This window comes from Bufo bufo, chromosome 4, assembly GCF_905171765.1.
Source record: "Bufo bufo chromosome 4, aBufBuf1.1, whole genome shotgun sequence".
Lineage (NCBI taxonomy): Eukaryota > Metazoa > Chordata > Amphibia > Anura > Bufonidae > Bufo > Bufo bufo.
In genome coordinates, this window is record NC_053392.1 from 250969720 (window position 1) to 250983415 (window position 13696).

General features: G+C 45.9%; 2 protein-coding genes across 4 annotated transcripts in view; one reads left to right on the plus strand and one right to left on the minus strand.

Moving 5' to 3' along the window:
• Positions 1 to 10794, minus strand: part of CAPN10 (calpain 10) — a 60983-nt gene extending 50189 nt beyond the window's left edge. The window contains exons 1-4 of one of the 2 annotated variants that reach the window (XM_040428477.1): positions 10411 to 10793; positions 10201 to 10332; positions 5891 to 6087; positions 5195 to 5385 (exon numbers count right to left, since the gene is read on the minus strand). In XM_040428477.1, coding sequence (XP_040284411.1) covers positions 5195 to 5385; positions 5891 to 6087; positions 10201 to 10332; positions 10411 to 10536 — 646 coding nt within the window. In that variant the 5' untranslated portion in view covers positions 10537 to 10793. Of the gene's footprint in view, positions 1 to 5194; positions 5386 to 5890; positions 6088 to 10200; positions 10333 to 10410 lie in introns of both variants that reach the window. The other variant, XM_040428478.1, reaches the window with a different exon arrangement.
• Positions 10795 to 11006: 212 nt separating this feature from the next.
• The window catches only part of RNPEPL1 (arginyl aminopeptidase like 1), a 38677-nt gene continuing 35987 nt past the window's right edge, over positions 11007 to 13696 (plus strand). The window contains exon 1 of one of the 2 annotated variants that reach the window (XM_040428480.1): positions 11007 to 12203. In XM_040428480.1, coding sequence (XP_040284414.1) covers positions 11160 to 12203 — 1044 coding nt within the window. In that variant the 5' untranslated portion in view covers positions 11007 to 11159. The remainder of the gene's footprint in view (positions 12204 to 13696) is intronic. The other variant, XM_040428479.1, reaches the window with a different exon arrangement.

Here is a 13696-nt window from a genome sequence, read left to right on the forward strand (position 1 = left end):
GGGGGCAGATCCATCCTCTCGTGGTGCTGTTGTGGGTTGAGTAAAATCCAATTACCCGTAAGTAATTTTCATTTTCAATAGGTCTTTATAAAAGTGCGTCATCCACAGATATCGCCCCATAAGTGCGTCATCCACAGATATCGCCCCATAAGTGCGTCATCCACAGATATCCCCCCATAAGTGTGTCATCCACAGATATCCCCCCATAAGTGTGTCATCCACAGATATCCCCCCATAAGTGTGTCATCCACATTACATCCACATCTGCAGACAAGTTTAATAAAAGTAAAAAATGATAAAGATAAAATGAAATAATAATCAACATCCAAATAAAAGAAAGTACATATAAAAGTATGTAAAAACACATTCTGGGCTCATGCCCACGAATGTAAGGGCGCCGTGCCTGTGCTGCGGACCGCAAATAGCGGTCCGCAATGCACGGACAAAGACCATGGGGCAGCTGCATGAGGATCGCGGACCCATTCACTTGAATGGGGTTCGCGATCCGCATCCGACTGCCCGCACCGCAAAAAAGTAGCGCATGCTGAAGTGAATGGGTCCATGATGCGGGCTGCACACAGCCGTGTGCAGCCCGCAAAATGGACCCATTCACTTCAATGGGTCCAGGATCCGGGATATGAGTGCTACAGTGGGCTTCCGTGGTGCTTCTGGCTGTGCCTCCGCACCGCAAAAAAGTAGCGCATGCGCTACTTTTTTGCGGTGCGGAGGCACAGCCAGAAGCACCACGGAAGCCCACTGTAGCACTCATATCCCGGATCCTGGACCCATTGAAGTGAATGGGTCCTTGATGCGGGCTACACACAGCCAGTGCCCGTGTATTGCGGACCCGCCGTATGCAGCCTGCAATATGGCAACGGCGGGCACACGGTGTGCATGAGCCCTAATAGTGCTCACTGGTACTGTTGACGCAATATTTTAGGTTTTAAAAATGTGGCTCTCGAAAGAAATTTCAATCGTGGTTTTGGCGATATTTGGCTCAGTTGACAAAAAAGTTTGCCCACCACTGCACTAGCACTTTATTTGATTTGGTTTTGTATATCAATATGGACAATTTTTGAACTTTGTATCTGATGTGTTTTCCTCCAGTTGAGGTCGCCTTTCCCTGTATTTAATTCTGTAATAAAGTTTTGTATTTGATTTGCAAGCGGTCTGGTATTGCTTTATAGGTATTTATATTATTAATCAAAACAACTGACACAAAATAAAGAATCCATTTATCCCTTAGGATACCGGAGGTTTTTTCGTTTTCATTTTTCTTCCCTATTTTCCGTGAGCCATAACTTTTTTATATTTCCGGTCACATAGCTGTATGAGGGCTTATTTTTTTCCAGGGACAGGTTGTACTTTCTAAGGCCACCATTAATTATTGCATAAAATGTAGTGGGACGCGGTAAAAAAAATTCCAGATGGGTGGAATTAAAAAAAAAACAATTCCTCCACCGTTTTACGGGATTTGTTCCCACTGCGTTTCGTTTACGGCAAAACTGACATGCCCTTCATTCTCTGGGTTAGTACGATTACAACGATACCCCATATGTGTAGTTTTTTTTTTATGTCTAAATAGTGTAAAAATAAATTTAAACTTTGATACTTTTTTTTTTACATCACCATATTCTGACCCCCATAACTTTTTTATTTTTAGGTCTACTGAGTTGTTTAGGGGCTCATTTTTTGCGGAACAATCTGTAGTTTTGCGGAACAATCTGGATCTCACAGGCAGGAAGCTGTAAGTGTATTCCACTGAGTAATACACTTACAGCCAATGCATTACAATACAGAAGTATTGTAATCCATTGTAAAGGGGATCAGACCCCCAAAAGTTGAAGTCCCAGAGTGGGACAAAAGAAAAAAAAAAAAGTTGAAAAAATAAAAGTTTTCCAATTTTTTTTAAAATAAAACTTAAGTTTCAAGTATAAAAAAAAAATAAAAAAATTAATCTTTTATGTAGGAGTATGATATCTGCGATTTACTTCCTGGTTTTGTGTTCCACTGCCGACTTCTGGTCATGTGACTTCCAGTTCTCGGCGAGCGGGTATTTAGAGTGCCGCTGACAGCATGCAGGTATAGACAGATACCACACTCTCCATCAAGATGGCCACCACTGCATCACCAATGTTCATAGGCTGATCCAGAACCAATCTTGGACCGTATCCTGTCCCGATTCTGTACTACATGTGGACTTTAGCTACATTAGGGAAGTAAAAGTTATCCTCCCCTCTGCTCCCATGTATAAGTGCTATGATATGCTTTTGTGATTACCATTAGGAATATACAGTCGTGGCCAAAAGTTTTGAGAATAACATAAATATTGGAAATTGGAAAAGTTGCTGCTTAAGTTTTTATAATAGCAATTTGCATATACTCCAGAATGTTATGAAGAGTGATCAGATGAATTGCATAGTCCTTCTTTGCCATGAAAATTAACTTAATCCCCAAAAAACCTTTCCACTGCATTTCATTGCTGTCATTAAAGGACCTGCTGAGATCATTTCAGTAATCGTCTTGTTAACTCAGGTGAGAATGTTGACGAGCACAAGGCTGGAGATCATTATCTCAGGCTGATTGGGTTAAAATGGCAGACTTGACATGTTAAAAGGAGGGTGATGCTTGAAATCATTGTTCTTCCATTGTTAACCATGGTGACCTGCAAAGAAACGCGTGCAGCCATCATTGCTTTGCATAAAAATGGCTTCACAGGCAAGGATATTGTGGCTACTAAGATTGCACCTCAATCAACAATTTATAGGATCATCAAGAACTTCAAGGAAAGAGGTTCAATTCTTGTTAAGAAGGCTTCAGGGCGTCCAAGAAAGTCCAGCAAGCGCCAGGATCGTCTACTAAAGAGGATTCAGCTGTGGGATCGGAGTGCCACCAGTGCAGAGCTTGCTCAGGAATGGCAGCAGGCAGGTGTGAGCGCATCTGCACGCACAGTGAGGCGAAGACTTTTGGAAGATGGCCTGGTGTCAAGAAGGACAGCAAAGAAGCCACTTCTCTCCAAAAAAAACATCAGGGACAGATTGATCTTCTGCAGAAAGTATGGTGAATGGACTGCTGAGGACTGGGGCAAAGTCATATTCTCCGATGAAGCCTCTTTCCGATTGTTTGGGGCATCTGGAAAAAGGCTTGTCCGGAGAAGAAAAGGTGAGCGCTACCATCAGTCCTGTGTCATGCCAACAGTAAAGCATCCTGAGACCATTCATGTGTGGGGTTGCTTCTCATCCAAGGGAGTGGGCTCACTCACAATTTTGCCCAAAAACACAGCCATGAATAAAGAATGGTACCAAAACACCCTCCAACAGCAACTTCTTCCAACAATCCAACAACAGTTTGGTGAAGAACAATGCATTTTCCAGCACGATGGAGCACCGTGCCATAAGGCAAAAGTGATAACTAAGTGGCTCGGGGACCAAAACGTTGACATTTTGGGTCCATGGCCTGGAAACTCCCCAGATCTTAATCCCATTGAGAACTTGTGGTCAATCCTCAAGAGGCGGGTGGACAAACAAAAACCCACTAATTCTGACAAACTCCAAGAAGTGATTATGAAAGAATGGGTTGCTATCAGTCAGGAATTGGCCCAGAAGTTGATTGAGAGCATGCCCAGTCGAATTGCAGAGGTCCTGAAAAAGAAGGGCCAACACTGCAAATACTGACTCTTTGCATAAATGTCATGTAATTGTCGATAAAAGCCTTTGAAACGTATGAAGTGCGTGTAATTATATTTCACTACATCACAGAAACAACTGAAACAAAGATCTAAAAGCAGTTTAGCAGCAAACTTTGTGAAAACTAATATTTGTGTCATTCTCAAAACTTTTGGCCACGACTGTACACAGCCACATCATTATCAATAATTCATTTGTTGGTGGTTGCACGCTTATTTGAGTCTGGATCCCAAACTTTGGATTGGAACTTTATTTCATAGCCGTGAGATCACTGTTGTAACATCATATGGGCATTGTTTAATTGATTCTAAATGGATTTGCACATATGTTCCATTTGTTAAGTATTGGTTAAGTTTTTGAGGTAATTTGTTTCTAAATATGGTCCCCTTATGAACTGACCCCAGAGAAAAGTGTCGGGATAAAGTTTGAATTCCTGGGACATATGACATGTGCTCCTTTTGTATGCTGGTGATCCTATAGTGACACCACCTGATAAAATAGGAGCATATGTGTGGTATGTGCGATAATATTATTTATTTTGGAATTTTTATTATTTTTCAGGTATATTCTGACCACTGACAATTGACACTCGACAGTAGTTTTAATAGGTATTTTCTTGGGTGGCGGTATCTATCCCTTGCCAGGGACATATAGGGTTGATTAGGAGGTGCCTGACACGGGATCGCCTCTATCGGTGCAGTCATTCCGTTTTGATAGGCAGAGCTATCAGTCTGTAGGGCGAGCGCAGTCTACCCAGTCTAATTTATAAATTGCTTTGTATGGCACATTTTTGGGATAATTTTAATTAAGATCAGTAAGGCTACATGCAAAGCGCGGACAAGAATAGGACAGGTTATATATTTTTTTGCGGGGCCACAGAACGGAGCAACGGATGTGGACAGCACACGGAGTGCTGTCCGCATCTTTTAGGGCCCCATTGAAGTGAATGGGTCCACATCCGAACTGCCAAAACAACGGCCGTGTGCATGAGGCCTAAAAGGTTACATTAGTGGAATCAACAAGCTTTTGGGGTCAATTTGAAAGGGGTTGTCTAGCCTTTTATAAGTGATGGCCTACCATTAGGATAGGCCATCACTAGCTGATCAGTGGACTCTAACAAACCCTACCCCCACTGATCATCTGTTTGGGTGTAACTATGTCAACATTGTAGTGGACAGCAATCGTCACTGCAGTGCTGCTCCCATGGAGGATAGGCCATCACTTAGAAAACAATGGACCACCCCTTTAACAAATACCCTACATGTCATAGCCAGAAGGAAAGTGTTGACTATATTAGAGTAGGTCCACAACTGCTGCAATTCTGCATGTTCTACATTTGGAATTTGTTGAAGCACTGGTGCAGAAGGCACCCTATGCATTGCAACGGGTGAAATTTACCCAAATAATCCTACTATACTGCTCCCTGCTACTATAATAAGCTGCTGCTCACAAATGCAAATAGCAAACGACAGACAACACAAATAATAATGGTTAATGTAATCTCTTACCTTCTCTGCTGCGGAGCACAGAGCAACTCATTGCACATGTCTCCTTCAAATCCAGCATCCTGCTGAGCATTGCTTCTCCGAAACCTTCTTCTGCAAAGTCAAATGTCCATCTTTCTACCAAACCGCCAGTTATATCTACCAAAGCATCGACAACCTGGCCAGCCCACAGCGCCTCATAGCAACCATGTAACCTGTAGACACATACATATATGCAACTAAATGTTTTATTTTCATACACTCAAGTGTACAAGTATAGAGTGGAGAGCGGTGACTTCACTAGGCAGATTCGGGTGGAATCACACGTGCAGTTCATGCTGCAGGTTTGAGCCAAAGTCAGGAGCGGATCTCAAAAGAAGGAAAATTAGAGGGGAAAGACCGACACTTCTCGTTTTTGGAGGTACTCCTGGTTTGCAACATGACTACAGGGGGCGAGTCCAGCCATATGATGAGCATCCAGGAAAACAGAGAAGTGTATTCTGAACTATGAAAGTATCGCATACACAAAGTGCACACAGGAATGGGCAAATTGACAGCAAATCAAATGCATGGAAATTTTATGGTACTGTATAACTCTGTTCCAGTATCAGATCTTCTAGTTCTGGAACTGTTTGACTCCAAGTTTACTGAAGTGGGTGTGACAATTTTCTAGCTTACAACAATGGATAGATAGGGAGTTTTCTCCACACACACACATACTTAGCATATGCCTTTTCTAATAGCGGAAGCCAAAAAGCTCCTTGATCCTGGCAATGAGAGAAGCAGAGTTTGCGCCCAAGGCAAGGCAAACGATCATCAATGGTCACCTCCACCCACCGACCAAATCTCCAAAACCGGCAAGTAAAGCGCCCAGTGTAACCTTGATCCTCCCAGGTGGACTGATCAGCAGGAAAAACCTTAAAGGGGAAGGGAGAAACATTAACTGAGCTGTGAAAAATGAAAGGTGGAATCTGATTGGTTGCTATGGGCAACTACTCCAGTTCTACTTTACACCAGTTTGATAAATGACCCCACCTATGTTCCCTTTTCAAGTTTTGGATTATATAATTATGCAAAGCTGTATAAACGCTCTGACGTGCATGGTAGGATATCAGCAGGGTGGACACTGACATTCTTCTGCACCTGGAAGAAGAGATCACATAAGAGCACCGATATTCATGGTACCGAGAGGGACATGACCATTATATGTCCCTGACTTCTCTGGTCCCAGTGCTGAACTCGTCCTCCGCAGGTTCTGAAATCTTCTGCTTTGACTTGCAGCTATGCACTTTCTCTAAGTGTGCCTTCACACATGGCAGAAATATCTGCAACTGAAAATTGGTTCCGTTCACCTGAACGGGGCTTGCGGAAATCCATGGGCTTCCCACCAAAATAACCCCAGTCAAAGGAATGGAAGTGATTTTCAGTCACAGAAATTTCCGCCATGGATCTTTTACACAGACAGCTGGTCAGCGCTCATTCGAGGACCCTCACACAGGCACATACTACAAGCCACATTATTGTCAGCAGCACATCCTCTGTATACACGCCACAATATGCTGCTGAAAAAGATCATACATCTGATCAGAAGCTAAACAAGAGTCTGCCCATTTGACGGGTGTTACAATGGTTAATGACGGCAAAGAACGTTCTTTTCAGCCAAGGCCCTTTAGGTTCAAAGCACTGGCCTGGTATGTCAGACAGCTGAGCGCATTACTCGACTATCTCCGGATGGAGCGGCCACACGCATTCCTGACTGACCGCTCCGTTTGTGTCAGGGGGTGCGGGGCCCTGTTCTTGTGATCGGCGGGGGTCCCAACAGTAGGACCCCCAGCAATTTAATAGTTATCCCCTATCTGTGAATAGGGGATAAATTTATGTAACCGAATACCCCTTTAAGTATTGGTTGCATTCACTCAGTGCGGTTGTGCATTCACAGCAAATAAAAACACTTTTGCTTTTACCTGGTTTGCCTCAGTTTTGTGATAAACACAAGTGATTGCCACGAAACCCGGAAAACTGTCATGAATTGCGGGAAAAACGAAGCACAACCACACAGTGTGAATCCACCCAGAGGACACTGTGGATTTTCTACCAGTGCTAAAGCACCCAGAATATTTTTTCATTGCAAAAGGTTGAAAGCCGCAGGTAAAACCCGCATACCATAAGCTGTGGACTGAAAACAGGAAACGCAAGTCAGTTTATGCTCCATGTGGATGAGATTTCTGAAATAGGACTCACTTTGCTGGTTCTGTAAATGTTGCAGATTTTCCTGCATACATTTTTGTAGTATATACGACACGTGTGGCGGCACCCCTAGTGTGTTCAGCGTATAGTACTAGAAAATCTCCCGGGGCATACTATGAACATATAGCCCTGATATACACTGCATAGGTCTCATTCTGCCTATATGCCAAAAGTGGCATTTTGATGTTAAAGGGTATGTACGCCTTCGGGTGGGGGGAACAATTTTTATTTATTTAATTTTTTATGATTGCAATTTACTTATTTTAGGCTAAAAAGCACTTTTTCAATTGGTCTTTATTAAAAGTATTAAGCCATTCTGTCACAAAGAGCTAGAGTACTTTCACACTTGCGTTAAAGTGTTCCGGTATTGAGTTCCGTCCTTGGGGCTTAATCCTGGAAAAAAAAAAAAACACCAGTTTTATCTGAATGCATTCTGATTGGAGAGCATTCCGTTCAGTATGCATCAGGATGTCTTCAGTTTAGTCACTCTTACGGTATTTGGCCGGAGAAAATACTGCAGCATGCTGCGGCATTTTCTCCGGCCAAAATTCCAGAACACTTGACAGAATGCCGTATCCGGCATTAATTTCCATTGAAATGCATTAATGCCAGATCCGGCACTAAGTTTTCCGGCCAAACGGATCCAGTTTCCCGGTCTGCACATGCGCAGACGTTTAGAAATGTGAAAAAAATAAAATACTGAATCCGTTTTTCCGGATGACACCAGAGAGACGGATCTGGTATTGCAATGCATTTGTGATACAGATCCTCATCCGGATCAGTATACAAATGCTATCTGCTTGTCCACGGATTTCCGGATTCGGCAGGCAGTTCCAGCAACGGAACTGCCTGCCGGATCCTCACAACGCAAGTGTGGAAGTACCCTTAACCGTTTGGCTAGCTGTGTGACTGGTACTTACACTTTGTCCCGGTCCTCTAATAAGCCTCTAAATTACTAAAAGGTCATAAACACCTTTTTAAGCCACATACATATCAGTAAGATAAGAACTGAGCTATAATGAGTGTTTATAATGTAAGAGAGCAGAACACCGTAATAACACAGAGCCCCGGTAATTGAGAATCTGAAGGCTGTGCAGAGAAAGGGGCTCCACATTTAAATAGAGGCAAATTAAAATATATATTTTAGCTCAAAATGAGTAGAATGTGTAACATCCCAGAGTTATGTTACGAAACTCTTTTACCCCGCTACAACCTGTTAAGTGTATTTATACAGTCATCTAATGTGATTTTATCTAATATTCTCACAAATGTGTATTAAAAGCCTTGTTACATGAATATTGCTGTATTTTCCATGTTCACCAGCAGGTGGCAGCAATGTGTTTAGCAGGGACTTAGTTCAGTTTAGTATTTCTGAACTGGAATAGTACATTCCAGTTTAGCTCCCCCCTCTGTGAGGAGGTGTGGAATGTTCCCACATCCTGCCTCATGGGTGGGGAAGGAGGTTCAGTTAGTGTGCCAGCCACCCCGGCTAGGGGAAGGCTGTGCTTGTAGGAGCTCACAGTTCTAGGGCTCCAAGCCAGTATCTTGTCTCGGCTGAGACAAAAGATCATCATTCCCAGTCTGAGCCTTGCAGCCTCAGCCGGTGAAAGCAAGCAGCCACCTCCAGTATTCCAGGAAGAAGCATACCCTGTGAGCACAACTGTGAGTACCGTCCAGAGACCAGGAGAAGCCAAATTCCTCCTCAGCTAGCCAGCCCCCATACAGCAGAAGATAGTAATTCCTGCCATATTACAGAGCCATAAGCAGACGACTTATCCTGCAAAGAGCTCCAGGCACATGATAGAAGCAGAAGATATAGATTCCTGCCACACATTGCCGATACCTGCTGGGATCCAAGACTATTGCTGTATCTCACTAGGATGAAAGCTGCATATAGTAAAGACAAGTTTGAACTTTATTCCAAGTCTGGATCTCAATTATTGCTGCAAATCCCTTAATTACTCCTACTAGCAACACACTCATTTTATTGCAAGTGAGCCAGGATCCAGGAGTCCAACCGTACCCAGGTAGGGGACACCGTTGACACTATTGCCACTATCACACAGAGACATTAGCCCACTCTGGCATTCCTAACCTGGTACGTGAGTTTAAACACCTTAAAGGGCCCTGCGTTAGTACCCTGCGCACGCTGCAATTGGCGTCACGAACAAACCATATACACATATCCTGACCCACTGCATAATTTGGCGTCCGTGTAACCGTACCACGGTCCGGCTCATTGCAAATGCAATAATAAAAAATGGGCGTACTAAGCCTTTAACACAGGGTCATCCCCCACTCAACAAAATCTGCCACATATGAAGTTACCCTTTGGGCAATTTCACCCGAGTGCAGGAAACATGCTCCAAGTGACAGCAGAATTTCTCGGACTGAACACTGCTCCTGTGACACAAATTCAAGGCATTCTAAAGATTTATGATGCTGTGTGTTCCTTCCCGACCAGTGCTGTAATGAACTGTACTTACTCAATGCTGTCAGTGCAGGAACACACAGCATTATAAATCACCATCATAATGCTGAGAGTTCGCATCACAGGAGCAGTGTTCAGCCCGGGGAATACAGCTGTCACACAGAGTATTTCCCGCACTGGATCCACTCATGTGAACTTGACCTTACAGAGCACACCGAGATGGAGGGAATTCTAGCTTGCACTATTTAAAGGAGAACTCACGAAGCATTCTGGGGTTTCGGTTTAAATATTGGTGGGTGGGGTATATGGGCCTCCTGCCCTTTCTACCATCTGAAAATGGGTGAAAACGTACCTGCCGCAGAAGGGCGTGAGATTTTTGCAGGGCAGAGCAGGCACAGATAAACCAGCAATCTCCCAGAATGCCTTGTTTTCCCAAAGCAGCTCTCCTGTTCTCTGGGAAGAGATGGGGAGAAGCACAAATCTCCTAGGGAACAGATAAAGGCACAAGAATAAGCCGCAAAGTCTGCACAGAGGACACAGGACTGTGTGTGTGCGCTCCCACCTGAGGTCTCAGCCATGTAATGCGGTCACATAATGGAGACAGCGGGGTGTCACCACGACCCACCAGCGAGGAGACACAAGCGGGGAACTCCGGGTCCACGAACAGCCCGGTAGCGGGAGGAGGCATGTCAGCTGCTGCGGTAGTACCAGGGTATCATGTACACACGGCCTACAGGCGGTCATGGAGCGTGAAGGCCGTGCGGTTCACCCGGACGACATGACAGCAGCTAGTATCTGTGCTGCAGAGCGTCAATCATCCCAGCAGCTCGGCCAGTGGTACCCCATGATGACTGATAAACATACAGCACCTATGCCCCGCCCCTTAACACAGGGCAGTGTCTAAATTCCATGCGCCGTAAGAACCCGCTGACGTCACAGGGTCACGTGACATTCGACGCTTTAATCCCTAATTCAGCATGCGCCTCACCTATCATTAGAGATAGTTATTATTATTATTATTATTATTATTATTTTCATATCACGCAGCATTACCACCACTACGGATGGACATACACAATTCCCTGCGTCTGCTTTAAAGCCACGTGACGTTGACCATGTCACGTGCCCCAGTGACATCACAGGGTAGGCTGACCCGTGTCAAGCCTACTCCTCCCCCGTTCAGTCACTTCCTGCCCCGGGCCGGCCGGTGTTTACTTCGGCTCCTCCCGGATTAGGCCTCTCGGGGCCCCAATGGATTTTACATAGCGTCGCCGGTCCTCGCACGTAGTTCTGCCTGCAGACGCTGCGGTTATGTCCTCGGCCGCCCCATGTCCGGCGCTCTGCTGCTGCCGCCGCCCGCTGCACCCGGGGCCTGTCCGGGAGTCTCCGCATCGGTTTGACCCGGGTCCCCCAGACCCTGCGTCTGCCTCCAGCTTCCAGCTCTACCGCCTGCATCACTTCCATCTGGGGCTGGAGTTGCGGCCGGACACCAGGGACCTGGCCGGTTGTTTGGTGCTTGAAGTCAGCCCTCTGGTGCCTGGAGGCCCGGCTTTGGTGTTAGACACTCACCCGGTGGTCAGAGTCAGTTCTGTGCGCTGCAGGAGGGGAGGACGGCATGGTAGTGCCAACCAGAGCTGCCCCCACAGTGACCCTGCCTGCCCCAAGGCTCCTGATAATGCCACAGTGGCAGAGAGTAAATCTACCCTGGGACGTTCAGACTCACCGGGTAGCTCTCCAACCACAGATCAGTTATGGAGTGTGGCACAAGAGCCTGGCAGGGTGAGCCCTGGCACAGCAGAACACTCGCCCATAGTGACCCCAGAGCCCCTAGACCTGTCCTTCTCTCGCAATGGAATCCACCATTCTTTTCCAAGTCGGTTACCAGGTGTTGACTTGTCATGTTCCTCAGAAAATCCTGCGGCTTCTGGTCTAGGTGGCACCGTTGTAAATGGTCACCCACCTCCAGCATCTCCTCTGAACCCCTTAGCCCCTCCGTATTCTCCCACACCCGACCTGTCCTTCTACTCCTCTTCCTCTTGCTACACCTTGTCACCCGATTCTCTCGTATCTCCCACCCTTGAGGGCAGTTTTGCTCCAGGAGTTACACCTTCCCAGTTCCCATCTATGGACATTCCCGTAATGGAGGACTTGCCAAGCACTTTCAGCCAGCCTTTTGGGATCCATAATGCCAGCGATTCTGGGCCCGCTCACTGCACCTGCTGCTTCCCGTTGGACTTTAGGGTCGATGAGTTTACCGATTACGGCTCTGCTCTAACCATCACTGTGCCTGAAACTTTACCGACCAATGAGACGTTCCAGGTCATTGTACACTTCGTCACCGGAGAGGGTCCTGCGGTGAGTCTTATAATGGCGTAGTATGAAATGAGTCAGAAGACCATCTCAAAGTCCAAACTGCGGAAAAACTTTATATAATCGTAATCTGAACAAGGCCTTGTGCACATGACTGTATGTATTATCCAATCCGCAAATTGTGGATCCACAAAATATGGATACTGTCCGTGTTGCATCCGGATTTATTTGCGGACCCCAGGGTCGTACATAGAAATCACTGGGCCCCATAGCAAGAATCTAAATTGGGCCCCCATTCCCCTTTTATAGCTCCTCCCGCTACCCATTCCAGGCCTCTCCCTTTGTTCCATGAACTGTTCTTGCTGCTGCGTTTTATAATTTATGCCATCAGGGCCGGATTGGGATTACAAAACATCCCTGGCACACACAAGAGGTATAATAGATGCAGTATGTATAGTATATACAGCAGTGTACTGTTATGTGAGGTGTATGGTATAATATATGCAGTGTGTACAGGTATATACAGCAGTGTATTGATATGAGGTACGGGGTATAATATATGCAGTGTGTACAGGTATATAGTATATACAGCAGTGTACTGATATGAGGTACGGGGTATAATATATGCAGTGTGTACAGGTATATACCGTATTTATCGGCGTATAACACGCACTGGCGTATAACACGCACCCTTCATTTTAAGGGAAATTTCAGGAAAAAAAATTAAATTTCAAATTGTACTGCTATGGGGTGGGGGGATCTGTGGATGGAACTGTTATGGGGGGGATCTGTGGATGACACTGCTATATGTCATCCACAGATCCCCCTCATAACAGTGTCCCCCAATACACCGGGCCTCTGCTCACCGAAGTATTTATAAACGTGAATCCTTATCCTGTTATTAAGCTGCCCTCTCCCATTTTCCCATGTTCCCCTGTATCCCCACAGCACTTACGATTCACACGCTTCCATAGCAGGCAGAGCGGATGGCACCAGTAACGTCACTCACTGACGTCGCGCGTCTGCTCCGCCTGCTTCATTCATAAAGGGGGCGGAGCAGGCGCTCAACGTCAGTGAGTGACGTTACTGCTGCCGTCCGCTCTGCCTGCTATTGAAGCTTAAGTACCGTAAGTGCTATGGGGATACAGGGGGGACATGGGAACATGGGAGAGGGCAGCTTAATAACAGGATAAGGATTCACGTTTATAAATACTTTGGTGAGCGGCGGGGCCCGGTGTAAGAGTACAGTGACTGCACTAGGGTTGTTGCGGGTATCGAAATTTCGATACCCAATCGATACTTTTGTCCCGGTATCGATACGATACCGGGATTTCCGTTTTTTCGATACTGGGCTGCGCTTCTGCGCAGTCTAGTATCTCTGAACATGAGCGCGCTGCTATCGGCGCGCTCATGTTCTCTCTCAGCAGCACGGGGAGAAGGAAGCTGTCCTCCCTCCCCCTGTGCTGCTGCCGCTGCCACCAATGAGAAGAGAGGGGCGGAGGAGGGGCGGGCGCACTGCGCCCCCAATGATAGGATTA